Consider the following 22,865-nt stretch of genomic DNA (forward strand, 5'->3'; position numbering starts at 1 on the left):
AATTCAAAATTGTTAATTATTTTTTTAAATTTTAAAAGTTTTATTTTCTAAACTTACAACTAATTTGTTATTCTATGCATAATATGATTAAAATTTAAAACTTTTAGGCCACCCCTTACTTGTCAGTGAGGTATCTGGAATCGGAATTTACCGGCAAAGAATAATTGGATTTAGCACCCCAACATTAAGAAATTAGAATACCGAATTTGTGCACCGAGTAAAATGAGAGAAACTGTACAGCACCGAAAACTCAAGTCAAGCTTGTATATTTTAGTATGAAATTCAAGGCCATACCCTTCTTTATATCTATTAGAGCTCTGTCGAAGTGACTCCCCAATACTGACTCATTCGACTTGCATACTCCACCGAATCATCTCCTACCTTCCTTTCATGGGTAATTGCAAACTCGTTTTCAAAACCATATGGCAAGATATGTCGAAGTGACCCGAAATATCCTGAACTAGTGTCTTCGCCCGGCTTAAATCGGTCTCTAAAATTCTTATTTGTAGATTTAAACTGCTGAAAAGATCTCGCAGAGCCAAAGTATTTTGATGCTAGAGATTTCGTTTGGTTATTCGAGTACTCTTTAACATCTCTATGAAGAAGTTGGGGTAAGCTAGAGGACATTTTACTCTTTTCTCCTGAACGCATTAAACCAAAATATGTCAAGTCTCTATTGTTTTGCAAATTAATACTACTTGAAGAATTCTCCTCCCTGACAAAAAAGTTAGTTATTTTGTTTAATTCCTTATCAAATAGCAGTTGAGTGTTCTGTTCCAACATATATTCCCAGCACTTAAATTGCTCTTCGGAAAGAAGGGATTCATTTTCTTGAATATCACTTTCTTCTAGAAGCCTAGAAATATTGTCATCGCCAAAAGACTGCGATTTAATAGACGACCTGCGAGGTTCTGCAAAATATTGGGAATCTGAATCTACACGCTTAGAGCATACACTTAATTCGCTGATTCCTTGATCGGATTGACCGATTGGCGAGGAACGAGCACTGCTGGCAGAATGAAGGTGATTATCGAAACTATTACCGCCAGACGTGTGAACGCAGCTAGGACAGTTATAAATATTTTTCTTCTTTTGAACATTCTGTTTAAGTTCGTTTATAAGACGATCAACGTAAGAATCTACGTTGTCAAATTTAAGTATGATGATACTAATATTTTGTTCTAATCCAAAGCTTTGAGCAATGTCTTGAATTTTCTTTGCTGCGAGAATAAGGTTTTGTTCATTTTGAATCTCTTGAATAACTGTTTCTATACAAACGGTTTCCCAGATATTTTTACTGCAAATAATTAAATATTCATCATCTGAGTTCAAGGTAATTTCAAAAACATTTGCTTCATGTACTGATTTCCCGAAACTCTCATACTTTTTAAATTGTTGTCTCTTTGAACCAGGTGGAGGTGGAAAGGACTGTTGTTTCGGTATAAGAAAGGCTGTAATTTGCCCTACAACAGCTATTCGGAGAACGTATTTTCTTGATCGTCGAATATTTTCGGAAAAACCATGGCTCGGTTTTTCTTTAACGATGTGACACAAAATTGCACAATCCTCGAAAGATCTGTCTCTTGTGTTTAGATTTTCGTAAGCTGATATAAGAGTATACTTCATGTATTCGCTGGGGTTATTGGGATCCACACGATGTTGTAGAAGTATTGTTGGAATAATTTTTGGAAGCAATTTCATTTGCCTGTTGTTTGCTTGTCCATCAAACATTCCAATAAGGCCTTCAGTGTTACAGAAATGCGGCAGTCTTAGCTGACTTATCCAAAGCTTAGCACATTTTCCAGGGGTTTCTGAAAATCCCAACTTCCATGGTAAAAACGAAGAGTTTGTGTTGCTTCTTAATAACGCTGAGGTAGGCAAACAAAATCGATTCTTTCCGGTAACGTCAACAAAGCTAATTGATCGTTCAGCTTGAAAAGTCTTTAGTTGATTTGAGTCTACTTGAAGTTGTTGATTACATGATAAGTCCAGAAATCTCACATTTCTGGGTAGTATAGTTCCTAAATTTACCTTGTTAAGTTGATTATGAGCTAAATCTAGCACATGAAGGTTAGTTAAGTTTGAAAGATCAGGTAAGAATTTGAGAAGATTCGAATGTAATCTTAGTACTCTTAGCCTTTTGAGTGTTGAAATGTTTTCTGGGAGTTTGTCTACTTTGTTTCCTGCTATTACTAGCTCTTCCAAATCTGACCAATATTCTATGCTGGTAATTGGTAAACTTGTTAAGTTATTATACGCTAGGTGAAGAATTCGTAATTTTCTATGTTTTTTGATAGCATCGAGTGATGAATTGTTAAGTTGATTTTTGGAAGCTAATAATTTTTCCAACAGTGAGTTATCATTTTGTATGTCCGGCAGGGTTTGGAGTTTGTTATAAGAAACATTTAAGACAGTCAATTCGAAGCATGATGAAAACAAATTGTTGGGCAATTTTTCCAGTTCATTGCACTGAAGGGCAAATGTTCGCAGGCTTATTTTTTCATTTGTGAACTCCGGCAATGATTTAAGCTTATTGTTGGCTAATTGTAAAGTGTGAAGGGATATAATTTTACTGTTTATAAAATGGGAGCCGATTTCTTCAATAACGTTGTTATTAGCTGATAGGTAGTGTAGATTGATGCATTTGTCGAGCCATGGCGGTAACTCTTTAAATTTGTTGGAACTTATGTCTACGTAATAAAGACAGCTTGGTTCTGATAAAACAGATATTTTCGTCAAATCTGGAATTGAAATAAATAAATATATTTAATTATGTTTAGAATGTAAATATATTTGTTGTAGATTAATTGTTTTCTTTAAAATTCTTTCCCCACCGTATTTATCAACAAACAATAGATATTTAAGTTTCTGCATTCAGGGTAACTAAAACATAGAATAAAAATGAAGCAATGTGTATCGAACTGCCTCAGGCGACCAACGTCGTTCCGCGGAATTTCTAAGTTATGTCAAGGTTTCGAGCTAGGAACACCTGTCATATTAAAATCACTTATATCTTAAAAAGACGCCTGGCTATAGCCAACTCCTTGTGCATCTCAGTATCCTAGGATTTATGAACTATCTGTAGGTTTTGTAATAAGTACGAAGAGACACCAGATCAGAAAATAAAGGCATACCATGAAGAGTGAGATTGCTAGTGTTATTGATAATTTAGAAAAGTGAGGTTCATTTAAACGTTCAAGAAGAAAGCGTCAGCGAGAAAACAGTAACGGAAATAAAAATAGGCATTCTTCTCGAAAATTTGACTGCAAGGTAAGTAAAGGACAAAATAAACTTGGGAGTGGAAGTAGAGACGATTGCAATGATTTTGGAATCAGGAATGGAATCAATGTCTTGCTGTTATAAAAACAATCCCAAAACAGCCGAAGATGAAAAGGAGACTGATGCCTCTGTAGTTGGCGCAGTTGAGAGGGTCTCCTTTTTTATGTATCGGGCACACTTTGCTGAGATTCCACTCATCGGGCATGCTTTCTTCCGACCATATTTTGCAGATGAGTTGGTGCATGCTCCATACCAAGTCATCGCCTGCTGCTTTGAATAGTTCGGCAGCGATGCCGTTAGCTCCAGCAGCTTTGTTTGACTTAATTTAGATATAGCTATCTTCACTTCGTGAAGGTTGGGTAGGTGGAATTGTTGATCTGCGTCGCCGAGGTTGAGTGGTACTATCTCCTTTACAGTGGAATTCGGTTCGTCATCGCCGTTATATAATTTGGAGAAGTGATCTTTCCATATTCTCAGCATCGACTGCGGTTCTACTACGAAGTTCCGCTGATCGTCTTTACATGCTTCGGTTCGTGGCTGGTACCCTTGGGAAGTTTTTTTTTACCTTTTGGTAAAATTTACGAACCTCATTCCTGTTGTGACATCCCTCTATCTCCTCAATCGTGCCGTTCTCATGCTCTCTTTTTTTCCATCTAAGAAGCCGGTGTTCCTCTCTCCTCTTCTGCTCGTAGAGCTCGTGAGCAGCTCTAGTCATTTTGTGCAGCGCCGTTTTGTATGCCGGTTGATTCGCTGCGTGCGCTTGCCGGCATTCGTCGTCAAACCAGGGGTTTTGCTGTGGTGGCCGTGTGAAACCTAGCACTTCAGAGGCGGCATCTCTGATGGCTGCAAGGCAATGTTGCCACTGGTTTTCAATGCTTAATGCAAGAAGCATAGGACTCCTTTAGAGGTTATTAGAGACTCGATCGGAAAAGGACATGGCAGTCTCTTGCGTTTGTAGCTGTCTAACGTCGAATCTTCTCACAGTACTTCCTTGTTTTGGCTTGGATCGGGATATCCGTAGCCGTACCTTGGTAGTGGTCCGAGTCAATGTTGGCCTCTCGGAATGTTCGGATATCCTGTATACTGGAGAAGTGTCGTGCGTCGATCGCAATGTGGTCAATCTGGTTGACGGTTGATTGATCAGGAGATTTCCATGTCCCCTTGTGGATATTAAGATGCGTGAACTGCGTACTAGCTACCAGAACGTCTCGCCCGGCAGCGTAATCGACCAGCATAAATCCGTTGTCGGAGATAGGGTGCATCTCCTGATTATGCCACCACAGATGTCTTCTCTTCCTAGCTTGGCATTAAAATCTTCTAAGACAATTTTAATGTCATAGCCAGGGCACTGCTCATATGTCTTGTCCAAGAGCTCGAAGAATATGTCTTTGGTGTCTTCATCTTTCTCCTCTGTTGGGGCATGCGCGCATATTAGGCTTATGTTTGCGAATTTAGCCTTGATGCGGATTGTCGTGATGCGCTCGCTCACACTGTTGAAACTCAAGACTTTTTGCCTGAGCCTAGTTCCAACAACAAATCCACACCCAAATAGACGCTGTCTTTGTTCTCGGTAGCAGGCGCCGTAGTGTATATCGCAGTCTTTTAGTTTGCGTTTGCGCGGTCCATCCCATCGCACTTCTTAGATGGCTGTAATATCTGCCTTGCACAAGTTTAGGGCTTCCGCTAATTGTTCGGCTGCACGTGGTCTGTTAAGGGACCTAACATTCCACGTACATATCCGAAGTTCGTTGTCCTTATTTCGTTTCCGTGGGTTGTCAACAGTGAATCCGTCCGTATCCGAGGCTTGTTGGTGCTTCGAAACTTAAGGTATTTTTACGTGGCCAGGAAGTCACCCCGACGGCACAACCCCCAACCTGGAGGGCCATATCCGTAGTATAACTCCAAGGAAGAGGAGCCGGATAAACCGCTCCTTACAGGCCTGGCTCCGAATATGTCAAAGAAGCCCTATAAGGTGTTCACTAAGTAGTTCAACCTTACTGGAACTGTAGACGCCACCGTTGATTCCATCTCGAGAATTCGTCCGCTGCCGCCTGGATAAGGAGAGGTGCCTTAGTGGAAACACCTCTCCACCCCTCTCTCGTTTGGGTGTATACCATTATTAAAATAATTGCGAACATGTATTTAAATAGGTTATGAAAACCCTTATAATGATTAAACACAGTGCGAGCAATTAGGATAGGATTAGAAAGGAGATACCAATGCACATCGGTTCGAATGTCTGCACATTGTACATGGTTTTTGACTCCTCATTGGAAATTTCTGTCAATATCAGAATTAAATGAGCTTATCACATGCTGCTGTTGATAGTCCACATCCAAAGTACAAGGATAAGAATTTAAAAACCAATATGAAAAGCTGAAGGTACTTTCATCACCGAAAGAATTTAGTTGGTTAAAAGTTTCAGACAGAAAATCATTTATACAAATAATTAAGAGTATCGAACACAAAACCGAGCCCTGGGCAACACCAGCGGTTATTTTGTGAATATCAGATTTAAACCCGTGAGAATCAAATTCTGCTTTTTCTAAGGTTTTTGATTGCTTTAATTTTAATCCGACTTCAAAACCCGTCCATTACACCAGTGTCTTGAGATACATACTTTTTTAAATATTCTGTTTAAACATTTTCAGTATCTTACTTATTAACTTCCCATAGGAAGTTATTGTAATGGGTCCGATTTGTCAAATTGAAAATTTTGACATTTCTCGACGTTTCAAGGTCCCTAGAGTCGAAATAAAAGATTTTAAGAAAGATGTCTGTGTGTGCGTGTGTACGTACGTTCGTACGTCCGTACGTTTGCGACGTTTTTTTGTCTTCTTTAGCTCAAGAACCAGAAGAGATATCGATTTCAAATACATTTTTTCTATAAATCAAAAAATCTGAAAAAAAATGTGTCACCTCCAAAATTTTACGACTAAAATATAATTTCATCTCCAAAACAATTTTTGAACGAAGAATAATGTTTTTGACATCTGATACAATTTTGAGAAAAATTGCATTGACAGTTTTTTTTACAAAAAATAAAAACCTAAAAAAAAATGTATAAAAGTTGGTAAAAATTGATTTTCGGCTCAAATATCTTTTTAAAAATTTAAAATTTTGGCTTCAAACTTATTTTATTTTACAGAAAATATTGTTTTCGATATTCAGTAATTTTTATATAAAAATCCAACAGTGCCTTTTTTCATATAATATAAAATCTACAAAAAATACTACGCAAGTTTGGTAAAAATTGACAAATCGACAGACGGGATGGGAAGTTATCAGTGTGGGTCGCATCTCAGCCTCTTTTTTTCAATAAATTCTTATAAGTTTTCAATTTTGATTTGCCATACATTAACCATAAAAAAGAACGATGAAGTATTGATGCTAAAACGGTTCTTAACAGAAAAACGCAAAACGGTATTAAACTTTAGATGGAGTCAAATGAAGATCCATAAGTCATCTCATAACTAATAAGATATTACGAAAACTAAGTGCTATACTGAAATTGTTTAAACTGAATCTAGAAGATAAAGATTTGTCCTGATGTCTGATGTGATAGACAAATTTATTTATAAAGAGGAAAATTGCCCACAAAATTGTCCCTAAAGCATACTTCTATACCCAACACAACTACAAAGTTTATTCTGTTACCTAAATTGCTGTGGAATGATCGGAAAAAAACTGAGTACCAAAATAATCTTAGTTTTAATTTGTATAATCTAATAATTCAGAAAGATTCAATTGAGCAAAAGGATTTACCGATTTAATTAAGAACTCAACAAATGATCAGAGCGGAAGCTCAAAATTTAAGCCGAAGAATAAATGGTACATTTATGAGTGCGAAACAGCCAGGAAAAAAAGTTATAAATTGCTCAATATTTTTCGGAAAACGAAAAACCACGAAGCGAAAGAGAACTATCTACGAGCTCAAAAAGAATATAAGACTATTTGCAAAAAGGAGTAAGTCTACATACAACAATCTGCTTGACCTCAAAATAAGACAGTAAAGAGTGGTGGAATTTGGCAAAGGAAATACGTTATCAAGACTATCAAATTTTCCCTCAAATTTCCGCTTCAGAGTGAAGAACATATTATAGTTCACTTCTGAACCCAAATCAAACGGTAAATCAGATTTTGTATGCCCTAACTTAATTCAGAATCGGGATCTGGAAATGCCTTTAACTGTAGATGAAATTATAAGTATTCTTAAAAAAGTTAAACTAAACCAAGCACCAGGAGAGGGCAGGATTACCTATGAAGTCTTCATACATGCAACAGATGACTTCTTGGAGCAACTGGCATGCTTTAATAGGATGTTGAACGATTGCAAAGTAGAAGAAGTCTTTGTGAAAACGATTATCTTTCGCATATTTAAAAAAGGGGATACAAATCAAACGCGTAATTACAGGGGAATCTCCTTTATGAATTGTGTGGCCAAGATTATGATGGGAATTCTCAACGAGAGGCTGTATTCATGGGTGGAGGCAAATGATTTACTAACAGGATTTCAGATGGGCTTTAGGAAAAAATATTCGGATAACATTTTTAATCTGGCATCAGTGTTCATCTACGAGTAAAGTTAGCATAAAAAAGAAGGTGTATGCATTTTTTGTCGATCTGAAAGAAACTTCACACAATAGAAATTTCGACAAAATTTGTAAACTTGATAGAAGCCAAATACTCCAGCACACAATCAGCTGTTTGGACGGGAGAAGAGCTCTCCGAATATTTTGAGACACTTTTTGGAGTCAAACAGGGATGCTTGCTATCACCATTGCTTTCCGCACTGTATATAAATGATTTGCATAAGGTTGCTGCTTTGTTGTTCAGAAATGGTGGGAGGTTATCTAGTCAAGAAAATCAGACATTAAATGGAGAAAGAACTCGGATTGTCTCCAACTATACTTACTTAGGAGTTTTACTTTCACCAAAGATGTCGTGTTCAAAGCACGTAGAAAAGAGAAACACTGCAGCCAAGAACAGCAGACACTCGACGTGGCAATGTTTTCTAGCAAAAAGAAATATCAACTTAAAAAACAAATGAAAACTATTTCAGGCAGTGCTCAGATCTGGGGCTTTGGAATGTGCGAAGAAGTGGATTAACTTCAACGAAATTACTTGCGACATATAGGAACTATATGGCAAGTTTTGCATTCGTGCAAAATTTCGAACTCGAGATTTTAATCAAACATGATATTACGATGGTAGACAAGTCGAAAAAAGTGGGTCCCGCGATTCCGTCCGGTCGGTTTTGTCTGTCTGTCCACGCTCCTACAGCCTAAACCATTGGGTCGATTGAGTTCAAACTTGGAAGTTAAGGTTTTGAGCAGATTCGCGTTAGGCGTTTTTTTCATTTTTTTTTTAAGATCAAAACTAACAGTGGCCACCATACAATATTTTTGGGCAAAAAACGAAAATTCGAATTTTCTTAAAAACAAACGGATGGATTTTCTTTAAATTTTCTCTAAAATTTTATTTTTTAACTTGGCTTCTTTTAATAAGAAAAACAAATTTTTGTATTGCTCAGGAAAGGTACCGCTCATAGAACCGTTATTTTGTTTTTTAATTTTCTCAGTAATTTATAAACCGATTTCAATAATTTTTTTTCTAAATAAGCTCTTATATTGCTTTAACAATATTTGATTATCAAAAGTGCAATTTTTTATTGCTTGGATTTTTAAAAAAATATTGAATTTTATTTTTTCAAAATTTGATATCTCAAAAACGTTTCAACATTTTTTTACGAAATTCAAATGTGTAGCGTATATTAACAATCTCTAAACAACTGCGTACCAAAAATATTTTTAGAACAAAATTGAAAAATTTTATATATAAAAAATTAATTTAAAAAAAAACCGCTCTAACGATTTTCATAAAAAAAATTTGAAAAATAAAATGTTTTTTTATTTATAAAATGGCATTTAAATTTTTGAAGACAAACTTATTTTTCGGCGAAATTTTGAATATTAAAATAATTTTTTTTAATATTTTAACTGTGCATGAGCCCGAAAGAGCGCATTATTTTGACAAAATTGTAATTACATTCCTAGCTTTTATCTAAATTAGTGCATTTGGTACATATGTATTTATGTATTTTTATAACTAAAATTATTGTAAATACCAACAATGGCCGCCCATGTAGCGCAACTGTATCGGATTAACGAATATGATATATTTAATCAAGAATCTATTTTAACGTGTCTATTAAGAAGTAATATCTTGGTAACTTTGTATATGTGATTTTAAAATATTATTTTTTACGAATAAGGTTGTTTCACACATGATTTACTTGCCTTCGCCTATATAAAGGAATAAATACTTAGTACAAGTTAAAGAAACGGACCAGAAAGAGTAGGTATATGTATTTTCTATTAGAATCACTTTTTCAACGTATACACATTATACCTACTTATAAAGGTATTACGTACAACTTCTACAACTACTGCTTACGTGTCACTTCATAACTAAAATCCAAAACGCTCAAAAGCCTGACCTTAAACAACACATGAATAGCAATTTCTTGTACCTGTACGTATGCTTGTTATTTTTTTAAACTTTAACAAAATAAATAAACTGAACGTAAAAACTCCATGTTAGCGCTGAAAACTTATAGTAAAGAAGGAATGTAGTATGTACCTTTTAGCTACCAATAACATTCCTTCATTATCATCATAACATGTCCTTATCTATCTATCTGCATAAAGCTAAGCACGCCAATGAACTATATACCTGCTACCTAACTACACAACCAATAGGCGATCGCTTTACAATTATAAACATTCATGGTCTGCCTCTTTCTTATCTTATTTATTTTCATCCTGATTCTTCTTATATGAAATTACAATAAAGCTCTATCTAAAACCTAGTACATACTTCCTCGTGAAGTGAACGTTCGCCAGTGGATAAAGTGAACTTTTGACATTGCTCACTGGTACACAGTACACACTTGTGAGTACACGTTGTAAACATGAACAAACCAAATGTCAAAGCTTCACCAACAGTTCCCATACATTTTGCACGTGAATTGCCCGTGAACGAAAACTCTCCACTTATATATATATATATTTTATTGTAGCAGTAATTATTTACATTTGTTCTTATAATTATATTGCACAATTTACAGAGATTTAGTATAACCCTACTTTACTTCTGAAAAAAATAACAATTTTATATAAAATTATCACAGTTTAACATAACAAACAAATCGAAGGAAAAAGCTACAAAAAAAAAACCTTCTTCAAATTTTTATGAAACATGGTTATCCAAGATTGGAGAGAATAGGAGTCTGGGAAGCATCGAAAAACGCTAATCTCAAAAATGCTTTACAAGTAAATAAATAAATACAATCAAAATAGAAAAAGGAAATATGTTAACAACCAAAAATAGATAGATAAATAAATACATAAATAAATAAATAAATAAAAATCAAACAAAATAAATAATTACAATAATAAATAGAATAATGAACAAATAATCAAATAAACAAATGCATAAACATTTAAATAAATAAAAACAATAAAAAGAAAGTAAATATGATAAGATACAAAAATAAATAAATAAATAAAGAAAGACAGAAATAAATAAATATATGTATATATTAATAATAATAAATAAATAAATAAATAAATAAATAAATAAGTATATAAAAAATAAATAAATAAATAAATAAATAAGTAAATAAATAAATAAATAAATAAATAAATAAATAAATAAATAAATAAATAAATAAATAAATAATTACTAATTAAAGCTTTAACCATTTTTTTTTTTAATTTTTATTTTTACATATTTTTTTATTTATAGTTTCGTGTTTTTTTAAAATTTTTTTTTTGTGTTTTTTTTTTTTTTTATTTCTAAATAGCCAAATTTGAGATAAGGTGGTTTTCCGATAGTCTGCAAGATGCATTATATCGCTCAAACAAATAACTTGTTCTAAATGAAACTTTTTCAATTTTGGCAAGTAAGTGGAGATCTTTCGTAGAATAGTGCCATGGCAGGTTTAACATCATTTTTAGTATTTTATTTTGGGTTCTTTGTAATCGAAGTAAATGGCTATCAGCACATTTACCCCAAACAGGTGACCCATATAGCATGATACTTTGAAAGATAACCTTAAAAATGATGAGCTTATTTTCAACACTAAGTTTTGATTTCCTGTTGATAAACGGATATAGAATTTTTATAGCTAAGTTCACCTTTTTGATTGCTTCTTGTATATGAACAGCAAAAGTAAGTGTTTTGTCTAGGTGTACTCCTAAATATTTAGTACTCGATTTCCATTCTGTTGGAATACCATTAATTTGAAGCATATTGGTGGGTAAAAAACAAGCTTTTCTTTTTCTAGTGAAAAAGACGGCTTGAGTTTTCCCAGCATTTAATTTAATCTTCCAATCATTAAAGTACGTTTGCACAATATTCAGCGCAGATTGCAAGTTGGTTTCAATGTTGAAACCAACTGAATCTGATGAATACAAACACGTATCGTCTGCAAAAATAGCTGATTTACAGTTTGTTAACGTCGGGAAATCATAAGTAAATATGGTATACAAAACAGGACCAAGAACTGATCCTTGTGGTACACCTGCAAGGATTTCATATAGATCAGAGTAGGAACCGTTTACTGATACTTTAAAAAATCTTTCAGCTAAAAAGGAATTTATCATTTTTATAATGAAAATTGGAAAATCCAGAACTAAGAGTTTGTGGAGAAGGCCTTTATGCCACACAGTGTCAAAAGCCTTCTCTACATCTAATAAGACCAGACCAGTGCTTTTCCCTACTGCAAAATTACTTTTTATGTCATTCGTTATTCGATGCACTTGATGCACTGTGCTATGACAACTTCTAAAACCAAATTGTTCCGCTGGAAGGATATTATGCTCGTTCAAATGCAAAACTATTTTATTTTTTATGAGTTTCTCAAGACCTTTACTCAGAGAACTGAGTAAACTAATAGGTCTATAGCTAGAACTTATAGAAGGATTTTTCCAGGTTTTTGAATGGGAATTATTTTTGCTATTTTCCATTGCCTTGGAAAATAACCTATTTTAAAGCAAGCAGAAAAAATGAATTGTAAAAATTTTATACCTGTTCTGGGCAGTTTTTTTAACATAATATTTTTCAAACCATCGAGTCCTGGACTCTTCGAATTTTTAAGGCCACCAAGTACAGTTTTTACATCCTGTACTGTAATTGTATCTTCGCTAAATTGAAATTGTTGAGATCTTATAATATCCATTGATTGCTCTACAGCAATTTCAGTAGAACTACTGCTCGAAACGTTGTTACCTAATTGATGATTTTCAAAAAATTCATGAGCCAAAGCGTTTGCTTTTTCAAGATTTGTCAATAAAACTGAGTTTCCAGTTTTTAACGCTGGAATCTGACTGTTTTTTTTCTTAACTATTTTGACAAGGTTCCAAAATGGCTTACTGGCTTTATCTAATGTTTGTAGCCTCGCGTTCCACTTTTTATTTTTGTGCTCTTGAGTAGAAAATTTTATTAAATTATTAAGAACTTTAACTTCAGATAGATAAAAAGTATTTCTGGTTCTTATCCACAATAACCTAAATCTATTCCTTTTTTTAATAAGTTGCACAATATTTGCTGGAAGTGAGTTTGAGTTATCGTTATGAACCCTTTTCTTTGGAACAGATTGTGCCACGCTTTCCAATGTAGCATTTGTAAAATTTTGGATAGCGTCGTTAATTTGATCAGGATTGACTTCATTGGGATCTATTATCAGTAAGTTTTCCAATTTAGTACGCATTTTATTTTTAAACCTACTCCACTTAGCATTTTTGTAGTCAAAAATCATGTTCTCATTTTGACGAGGTGCATGATTGACGCTACACATGACCGGAAGATGGTTTGAACTTAAATCATTAACGACAATTGGCTGACTGAAAAGTTCTGGCATATTTGTTAAAAATAAGTCAATGGTCGAAGGGTTTGTTCTATCATTAGGGGGTATACAAGTGGGTTCAGGAGGGTACAAAATATTAAATGAGTGCCTAGTATTAAGATCATACAATATATTACCCCATGCGTTGGCTCTCATGCATCCCCAATTCCTGTGTCTGCAATTGAGATCTCCCCCAATTAAATAAGTTTCATTCATAGTGACCAGTTTTCGTAAATCATTTCTTAAATCATATCTTCTAGTTACGGAGGAATTTCCTCCCGGAAAGTAAACAGAAAATATTTTAATTGAATGTCCATTAGCAAATGGTATTTCAATACCAATATTCTCTACTACCTTAGTATTAACAATGGGTAGTAATCTATGCTCTAGCGTTCTTTTTATAACTATGGCAACACCGCCTCCTATTCTCTCTTCTCTATCCACTCTATAACATTTATACTCTTTATTAGCAATATTTACATTTTTGTCTAACCATGTTTCATTTACAAGACTAACACCAATATTATGCTTGCTTAGAAAAGCAAAAAATTCTACACATTTAAATCGAATGCCTCTAGCATTCCAACAGATTATATTTAAGTTTGTGTTTAACATTATTTACCTGCGTACAAATACTTAATTGCTAATTGTGCAATACAATTGAATTGATCTGCTTTTGTATGACATTGACTAAGTAGTGTGATCATCTCAGCAGTGAGAGAGTTAATTTCATCCAAAGAGAAGAGTACACTGGTACTGTTTGTGTTGTTGTTGTTGTTGGACCCTAGAAAACCGGTTTTGTTGATATTGTTTGCCCAAAAATTAGAGTTATCATTGCTGGCGAGATCAGTCTTATTTGTTTCTGCTGCTGATGAAGATATGTTACGATTGATGGGCTTAAGAGCAGGGAAATCATTTGCGTTGGATATAAATTGCGATTGAGATGGTTCATTGTGAATTCGCTTAGTAAAAGTGCTTGATTTGTTTCTTGCAGATAGTTTTTCTCTTATTTCGAAAAAACTTTTACGACTAATGCATACAGGATCAGTGGATTTATGGGTTTCCATACAGTTTGCACATTTAATTGTATTTGATTTGCAATCTTTAGTGTCGTGGTTCTCCGAACAATTAGCACAATGTGTCTTAATGTGACAGTGTTTCTCTCCGTGACCATACATCTGACAGTTGTAGCACTGGGTAATTTTGTTTCGCGGTCTTCGAGCAAAATCCCAACGCACTTGTGTCTTAAATATTGAACGACATTTCTTTTTAATATCACTTAATCTAATAGAACCAATTTCGAGATACACTAAATAAAATATATCAATAAATTGGTCATAATTTTTTTTTATGAGTTTTACGTATTGGCATTTAAGTCCAATATTATTCAGTTCTTGTTTGAGTTCACTTGTACATAGTTCATGTAAACCATACAACATGACTTTGAATGACCTCTCCGTTGGAAGATCATGGGTGTAAAATTGCCAATTTTTTCTTTTTAACTCTGCACACACTTTATCATAGGTTTCTAGATCTTCACAAATTAGTTTAATGCCAATTGACATTTTCTTAAGGCAATATTTATCTAACTTCAATTCAGCTAAGAAACCATGCACATTTTCACAAGTTTTTTGAAGAACACAAACCGAAGGAATTTTAGATTTTTTATTAGATATAGGTGGTTGAACAAGTTCATCATCAAGATCGACGTCTTGGTCTTTGCCCGTATCGGGATGAGTTTGTAGGGGTATCCAATATTTTGGATTTTTTTTGTTGGAAGACATGATGTCTTCACAACTAGGGGAACGAGATCGTTTACTTATTTTGAATACTTTATCTATACCGCACAGAAGGTGAGACGTCGTATGCGTTCAGCGTGCTGATCGGTAACTCAAAACTCTCCACTTTGTTCTCCACTCAGCTTCACGAGCAAGTTCACGGGTGAACCAAAAACTGAAATTTGTATGGGTTCATGAGATGGTTCACAAGTATGTACTAGGCTTAAAGGAAAAAAGCTTTGAATCGCATCGTAGCCTTATACATACACAATACAAACCATTTTTCATATACAAAGATCGTACCGAAGTAAAAGCAGACTTATGAATGTAAATAAAAACAAATATCGGTAAAAGATCCAAAGACAGCTGACGTAAGCATGCAAAAGTTTGTTTCATCCCCTTATTAGATACAATATTAAGCCATTTTGTTTTTTTATGTAAAGTGCATTGATATAAATAAAACAAAAACAAATTCATCAACCTTCATATGGAAGCTCTTTATGTGAAAATATATACAAGGATAGACTCAAGTAGAATGAAGGAAATTGTGTAGACTTTTTGGGTCGAAAATTAATTATCTCCCTTATTCTGCTGGCTGCTTATGGGAATGGAAATAATATTTTTCTCTCGCTCCCGCTGAATTTCTCCACTTTCGATACTAACGCCACGCCAACGACTCGGCATCTGGTCGCCCTAAAAGTTTATGCTCATGAGAGTACTATGGTTTTTATTATGTACAATTGTACATAATGGCATTTATATCTTTGAAGACAAACTTAATTTACAGGTATATTTTTAAATCTTATATAAGTACTTTTTTAAACATACTCTTAGCATACAGGAGCAAGTTCGTGCGACCCAGTCGTGCATTTTATTTTTATTTTGTTTACAACTTAAGGGAGGAAGAAAACATCCAGCACTTCTTGGGCAGATGTCCGGGTTTAAAGGAATTTAGGGTAGTTTTTCTTTTGAAATTTCGGTTAACAGAAGCGTAAATAATCCAGGTGCGCATTGGAGAAAACAGCATCAGTTTTGAAGGACTTGCGAATTTTATCACTGCAGCCTTACCATAACGAAATGAACTTGTGAGAAAATATAACCAGTCAAAAATTTTCTTAAAAATATCACCAAATTTTGATTTGAAACTAATAATTGTATTAATATGTACGTAAATTCAACTACCCTTTAGTCGCCGTTTGTCAATGTCGTAAGTTTTGTATTTTTAACTTCAAAAGAAACTTAAAATCTTATTTGAAAATGTCAACTTCTAGATATTAAGTTGGAAATAAAAAACATTTTACTACTACTACTAGACGATTTTTTTTTTTTTTTTTTTTTGTTCATGCATTAGAAAAAAAGAAGGAATTTTTGTTGACCATCAGTGTTGTAAATTATATGTCTGCTATATTTATTTAAACAACTTGTAAAAGACAATTTTTAAAATTTGTATTTACCATTTTTTGTTGCTGTTAACGTTACTAGATTTCCGGCATCAATGATAAGTTCTCGTAATGCATTCCTTCGACATTGAAAAACTTGAAGCTTTTTCAATGAACTTAAGTCCAAATAATCTATGTTATTGTCACTAACCTCTAATTGCGTTATATTCTAAAGAAATAAATATTTGTTAATATAATTTTTATTTTTCAATAGGGTCTTACCTCAAAATTACTTAAAATTATACTATCGTGGATTTGATATCCGCTGAGTAATATTTTGTCCATCAGTGGATTTGGCGTGACTGTTTCGACATCTGATTCCTGTTTAATTTTTCTTGGATTCTTCATTTTGCTTTTTTTCGCCATTGGTTCTGCAGCGTTTCTAAATTGTCTCAAGTCGAACACTACAAAGGCATAAACAAAACAAAAAAAGGAAAAATATATTAGTAGGTTTCTTAGATTCTAAAAAAATACATTAAAATGTGTGTATCTAATTATTTCGTGTTTTGTGCCAAGAATATTATATAAATCCGGACCATTCTGTGAAGGAAGTTAGCTCAAGTAAGTTGGAACAGAATCATCAATCTATCATATATTTTAATGCTGTTTGTTTAAATTCAGTTATGTAGGCCTTGTCGTTGATGAACAATTGAGTGCCTCAATGCTGGACTACCTAAACTACACAAACCAAATGATTATAGGATTTCAAAGTTGTGGCATCAAAGTTATTAGATATACTATTAAATGAATTTTGCAGCAAGATTTTAAAATAGTTACGTGTTGGGAAAAACTGGCAGAGTTCTAGAAAAAACAATGTTCTAGAAAAAATATAGTTAAAAGAAAAAGAAAAAGGGCGATGTTTAGTTCTTTTACCTTCAAAAAATTTGAAATATTAAATTTTCATTTTGGCTATAATGTATTAGCTGAAACAGCAGGTACATTTTAATCACACAAATAATTGTATAAATTAAATAAAAACATTATTAGTACTGGGTATATATGATCTTATAAATAAATAGATTACGCAACAGCTTGTAGAGAACCAGGATCTAGTGACTTAAGACCCTTAACCATTCTTTTGTGCGAGTCATGCCAGGGATGGAGGGGACCTATCCTTTTTATGTCGCAAGCAATTTCATGACAAGAACTACCCTTGCAGACTTTGTCATTCCACCCAAGAAGCAGTACCCGTGAAAAAACCTTCGGTGACACAGGCAGGGATTAAACCTAAGGCACTGTTCACATGAGCACGACCAACGAATGAACGAATATTCGTCGATTTTGACATTTCTTTGACATGGAAGTTTTTAATTCGTCGCGAATGAACACCATTCACCACCGAAACCAAAACAAGTATGATTTTTTACGTCAAGTTAGCGCGGTTATTTTATTCGTTGCTAGTGTGGATAATGTGGAACGCGAATAAAGTTTGACAGTTCGTATGAACTACAATTTATTTCGAGACAAATACATTTTTAAAAGTAAAAGCATGCATCATAAATCAAATAGAAACTACATATATTGCTATCGTTTTGTTAAGAATTTGTGTGGAAATATGTCTTCAAACGTATATAAACTCACATTTTGAAATTCGTTTGTCGTTCGTTGGTCGCGCTCATGTGAATACTGCTTAAGACCTCTTGCATGACCGTCCTACGCAATGACCATTACGCCACGGAACTAATGATTTATTGGTGCAACATTTAAGTACTACTCATATATTAATACAGGGTTGGGCGTGCTTGCTTTTGTATCTGAAACTCACGGCAATGGGCGACTTTTAAAAGTAGGCCCTCTACTTTCTTTTGGCATTCACTAGGCTAGTGGCTACGTAGTAAAGGGATGCTCATTGGCTTAGCGCAACTACAAAAGTAGTTGAAATTTCACCACTGACGTAGTGTACAAATTTGGGCTACAAAGTGTACATTGATTTTGAGGTTTCACAATCAGCTGGTCAGTAAGGACACAAGAATTCAAAATGAAATTAGACTTTCGGTATTTGAGTTCTAATATATAAAATTCTCCTGTCACAATGTTAGTTGCCATACTTCTCCGAAACGGCTTAACCAATTTCAATGAAATTTAGCACATACATTTGGTAGGTCTGAGAATAGGTTTGTATCTATTTTTTATATTCCTAAGTGCTAGTGTTTAATTGCATCAACATTGTACACGGTGCAACGATATTACAATAGTATTCAGTGACGCTATGGACAATTAAGTATTGATTGCTATTGCCAACTTACTATAATCAGTCATTTCGGTATGCATTCACCAAATCGAAATGCCTCTTATTTCATAGACACTGAATTGAATGGTAAACTACAATATAATACGGTAGAAATAGCAACGATTGTCGCTAACAATGTCCCACTAATGAATGAAGGGCAAAGAACCATTTATGACCACATCATGATCGCAGTTTTGGCAACACAAGGTGGATTCTTTTTTTGGATGCACCAGGTGGAACTGGCAAAACATTCCTTAATTCGCTAATCCTTCCTTAAATATGACCAAATGAATTGCTTATTATTCTTATTAACGATTTCAAATTATTATGATCTCTTGCACAAAGAAAATAAAAAAAGCAGCAAAATAAAAGAACTTTTAACTTGGAGAAAAAACTGTTGTTTTTTGTTTGGATCTTGAGTAAGCAAAAAAGTTTCTACTAACAAATACAAAAAGCTGAAATAAATTTTCAAGTTGTTGAATCAGCAGTTTTGGCAGATCAAATACATACATGCATACGCCAGAAATTCTTGGATACCTTTGGATTATTTATTACATCTCAGCTGTTTTTGATCGGCTGTTATTTCACACGTAAAACACTAACAAAAAGGTATCCGTATACCCTATCTGTCTGAGAGTGAACACAGCCAATGAATCTCTTTCCTCAACACTTCCCGGGGGTCAAACTGACTTCCATGTAGACAAAGACATGTCTATAGTCTGGACCTCCCCGTGGTGGCTCCCGGAAATTACGCCAGATTTTTTTTTTGGAAAAAACGCCAGAAAATGTTTTCTGCTTCAAATTGGAAAAAGAAGCAGATTTTTTTGTGGAAAATAAGCCAGAAACATTGGAAATTGTGCCAGACAGAAATGGAAAAAAAACAGAAACCAAAATAAAAATTAGGCCAGAAAACCAATTGATATATTCTGGCCTAATTTCCTAATATCAATTTGGAAAAAAAGCCAGAAAATGTTTTGCATTTTAAAAGTCGCTACTTGGTCAATATTGTAGACATTTTATCACAACAGGAAAAAACAGCCCCTGACATGCACCCGCATGGGGGGGGGGGCGGTCGCGGGAGCGGGGCGGCCATGGCGTTGCAGACGCGGTGCCGCTCGGCGAGCCGGCGCCGTCGCGGGCACGGCCCGGCGCGCTTGGTAATGGCGTTGCGGACGCGGTGCGGGCCGGCGCAGTTACGGCGGCGGCGGCGTGTCTGCCACGCAAAAAATTACTAAAGTTTTCAATAATTTTTTTTATTTGTAACAATTTATTTAACAAAATAGAAAAGAACAAAATATTTTTAGTAAATGTAAACTTGCAAAGTGTCTGCTACGATTTCCCGGCAGCATGGACATTTGTAATTTTTGTTTGAATCTGCAACTGCTTGAGCTTGCAACTTGAAGTTGCACTCCGAGCATATTTTAATATGTCTGCACGGCAACAACACAACGTTGCATGCTTTTTTTCAGAACGTCAAGTGTCAATGATGAATTCGCGAAAGCAACTAAACATAATTTTTACAACAGATGATAGAGACAAAGAATGTGTAGTAAAACTGTTTATTTATTACAACAATTTATACAAAATACAGTTTTTAAACATGAAAAGGAAAAAACGCCAGAAATTTTATTTCTGCCTTTTTTTCCAAATATTTTTTGCCTTTTTTCCATTTCTGTAAATGGAAAAAACCTCAGAAAATTTTTAGGAAAAAATGCCTGAAATTCCGAAATTTTGGGATTTTTTCCTAGGAAAAAAAGCCAGAATTTTGTATGAACAATTTTCTGGCTTTTTTTCCAAAAAAAATTCTGGCGTAATTTCCGGGAGCCCCCGTGGTGACTCCTGGAAACAAATTTAGAGAAATCAGTGTAGTTTGATGATGATTGATACTCTGCAATTAATAATAATTGAAAAAGGTACGGCGGAAAACTGTACTGAGGAAATTCTCAACTTGTTAGCGAACGCAAGAAGCTAAAGATTAAAAATCTTAAGATTGATAATTCGAGGTAGACTTACTGATAAAAATTATAAAAAAAATCCATGAAAATCAGTAAATATACAAATCGACAATTGAGTCGGTATTTATATGTGATAAAAAGTCTGTGGTGGTAATTGTAGATAAAGCTCGGTGGATTGAGTCCTACATGAAATCGGGCGATCACTTCTAGAAGATATGGTACCACGGGATATGTTACAGACGCATGGTTAATTCCATAAACATATATGGGATGGCCTCCTTGTGAGAGTATCGTGGTGGCTGTGGTTTATCCTATATGCATAGGATATTGGTTTCTTCAACCCTAGAAGAATAAATATTTAGATGGACAAAACCAAGACCAAAGGTTAACAAATTGGTACATTTGTTAAGTCTTGGTAGCTTAGAAAGAGGAACGCACTCGAAACATTTCGCCAAAGAAGAGAGGGTAAATCTTGTGAAATACTTTTAGCGAATTTCAAAAACTAAGCGACAAAGCAATGCAAGGGGCTGCAAGTTTAAAAGCATGCCAACAAATAAGGGCTTATAGCCAGGTGTTGTTGTTGCGAGTAATATCTTAAACTGAACACTTCCCGAACGGTTCATTTCTTCCCCGTGTGATTTTTGCTTGTGTTTTTTAAATCTCAAATCTTTGATATACTAAACACAGATCGGATTAAGAATCTTTATCATCATCTTTTGCTACTATTGCCAAAAAAGTACAAGAATATCAAATTCGGCTATATCAGTGTATTGCTTTCAAGTTCTAAATTATCATCTTATTAAGATTATTTACTTTTTCTTTTTTGAATGAAATGAAACTTAAAATGTTTTTAAATATAATAACGATTTTTTATTTATAAATAAAAAATAAAAAAAAATCTATTTGTTTCCTTCTAATTTTTACATGGTATATGAAAAAAGTCAAAAATGGTTAAAAACTTAATTTTTACTAGTTTACCGCTTTCACATGAAAATTCAAAAATGATGTTTTAATAGATAAATAATAATTAAACTAATATTAATTGGGTGGGACAACAGTCCTTTGAGAACTAGAGCCTAGTGACTTACAATTCTCAACCATTCCTTTGTGTGAGTACTATCAGGGATTAGGAGGACCCACAGTTCTTAAGCCGAATTAAAACGGCTGATTTGAGAAAGCACTTTTTCATGACAACAATTACTCATGGAAAATTTGGCAATTACTCGCAAGATGAAATTGACCACAAGGACGTTCAAAATTTCTAGAATCCAAAAATTATTTTAAACTGAGTTCTATAGATATAAGAAGATGTGAAGAAATGCTCGAGGTTTTAATAATTTTAAAATGAAGTTACAAAGACAAAGATATTTTTTTTAGAACTTCGGCAAGAAGTTGGCTGTAAAACACTTAAATCTCTATCACAAGGTTGATGATTTTTTAAAGGAGTAGTATTGACAATCCACCGCGCAGAAGCAAAGCAGATTGTGAAGCAGCAAACACTAGCTTATATGCTTATGACACATTATTTTTGCCTATAAATTATTATCTTTAACATCTTTCTTTGTCAGGGCAAATTGAAAGAATATATTTACTTTAATCAAAAACAACAATTTGTTTTTCTTTTTCAACTAAATAAATTGAGCTATATTATTAGAAAATCTGTGAAAGTTATTATTTGGCTGGCCTTCGAAATTTGAAAACTTTGCATAATACATAAATTCAGAAGTTCTTTAACAAACCGTTTATTTCGATGAACTTAAATTTTTGTGTAATGCATGTATGAGTGTTAGTGATGAGGCACTTAAATTTCGTATTTAAAGATTGGTTTATACCACAATTTAACTCCAAATTAAATCACAGCTTATTTCACAAAAACAGATTGTATCTTTATTTACTCCTCGTTATTTTCACTAAACTAAAAACCAACATTATTTCAATTTAAAAAACATAGATCTTTTTGAGTATATTTTAACCATACAATGAACCGTCATGCACCGGTACTATAATAACACTGATTACGTCTTCGCTGCATCACCTCCATCCAACTGCCACTAATTATTCGGTTCATGAGCACCGTTTATGTATGAGTATGTGGACTGCGAAAACTCGCTTTGAGCTGTATTTTATATGAAGACTTTTCAGCGTTGCCACAAAGAGTCAGCTCGACCATTTGGCCCCCAGTTGTATATTTCAGTCTTTGGCCTAATGCTTACGAATATTAATAGATTTGACAAAGAAGTATTTCTTGGAATTTGTTAACAATTATTACATACA

At 34.1% G+C, this 22,865-nt stretch overlaps 1 protein-coding gene across 1 annotated transcript; it reads right to left on the reverse strand.

Annotated features, from left to right (window-relative positions):
* Positions 1–162: 162 nt before the first annotated feature.
* Positions 163–22,570, reverse strand: LOC129949583 (protein phosphatase PHLPP-like protein). The gene is made up of 4 exons (XM_056061134.1): positions 22,424–22,570; positions 16,629–16,810; positions 16,422–16,575; positions 163–2,741 (listed from the first exon to the last, which is right to left on the reverse strand). Exons 2-4 carry the CDS (start codon positions 16,770–16,772, stop codon positions 310–312), a joined length of 2,730 nt encoding a protein of 909 aa, XP_055917109.1. The 5' UTR covers positions 16,773–16,810; positions 22,424–22,570; the 3' UTR covers positions 163–309.
* Between the last annotated feature and the right edge of the window lie 295 nt (positions 22,571–22,865).

This window comes from Eupeodes corollae, chromosome 3 (assembly GCF_945859685.1).
Source record: "Eupeodes corollae chromosome 3, idEupCoro1.1, whole genome shotgun sequence".
Taxonomy (NCBI): Eukaryota; Metazoa; Arthropoda; class Insecta; order Diptera; family Syrphidae; genus Eupeodes; species Eupeodes corollae.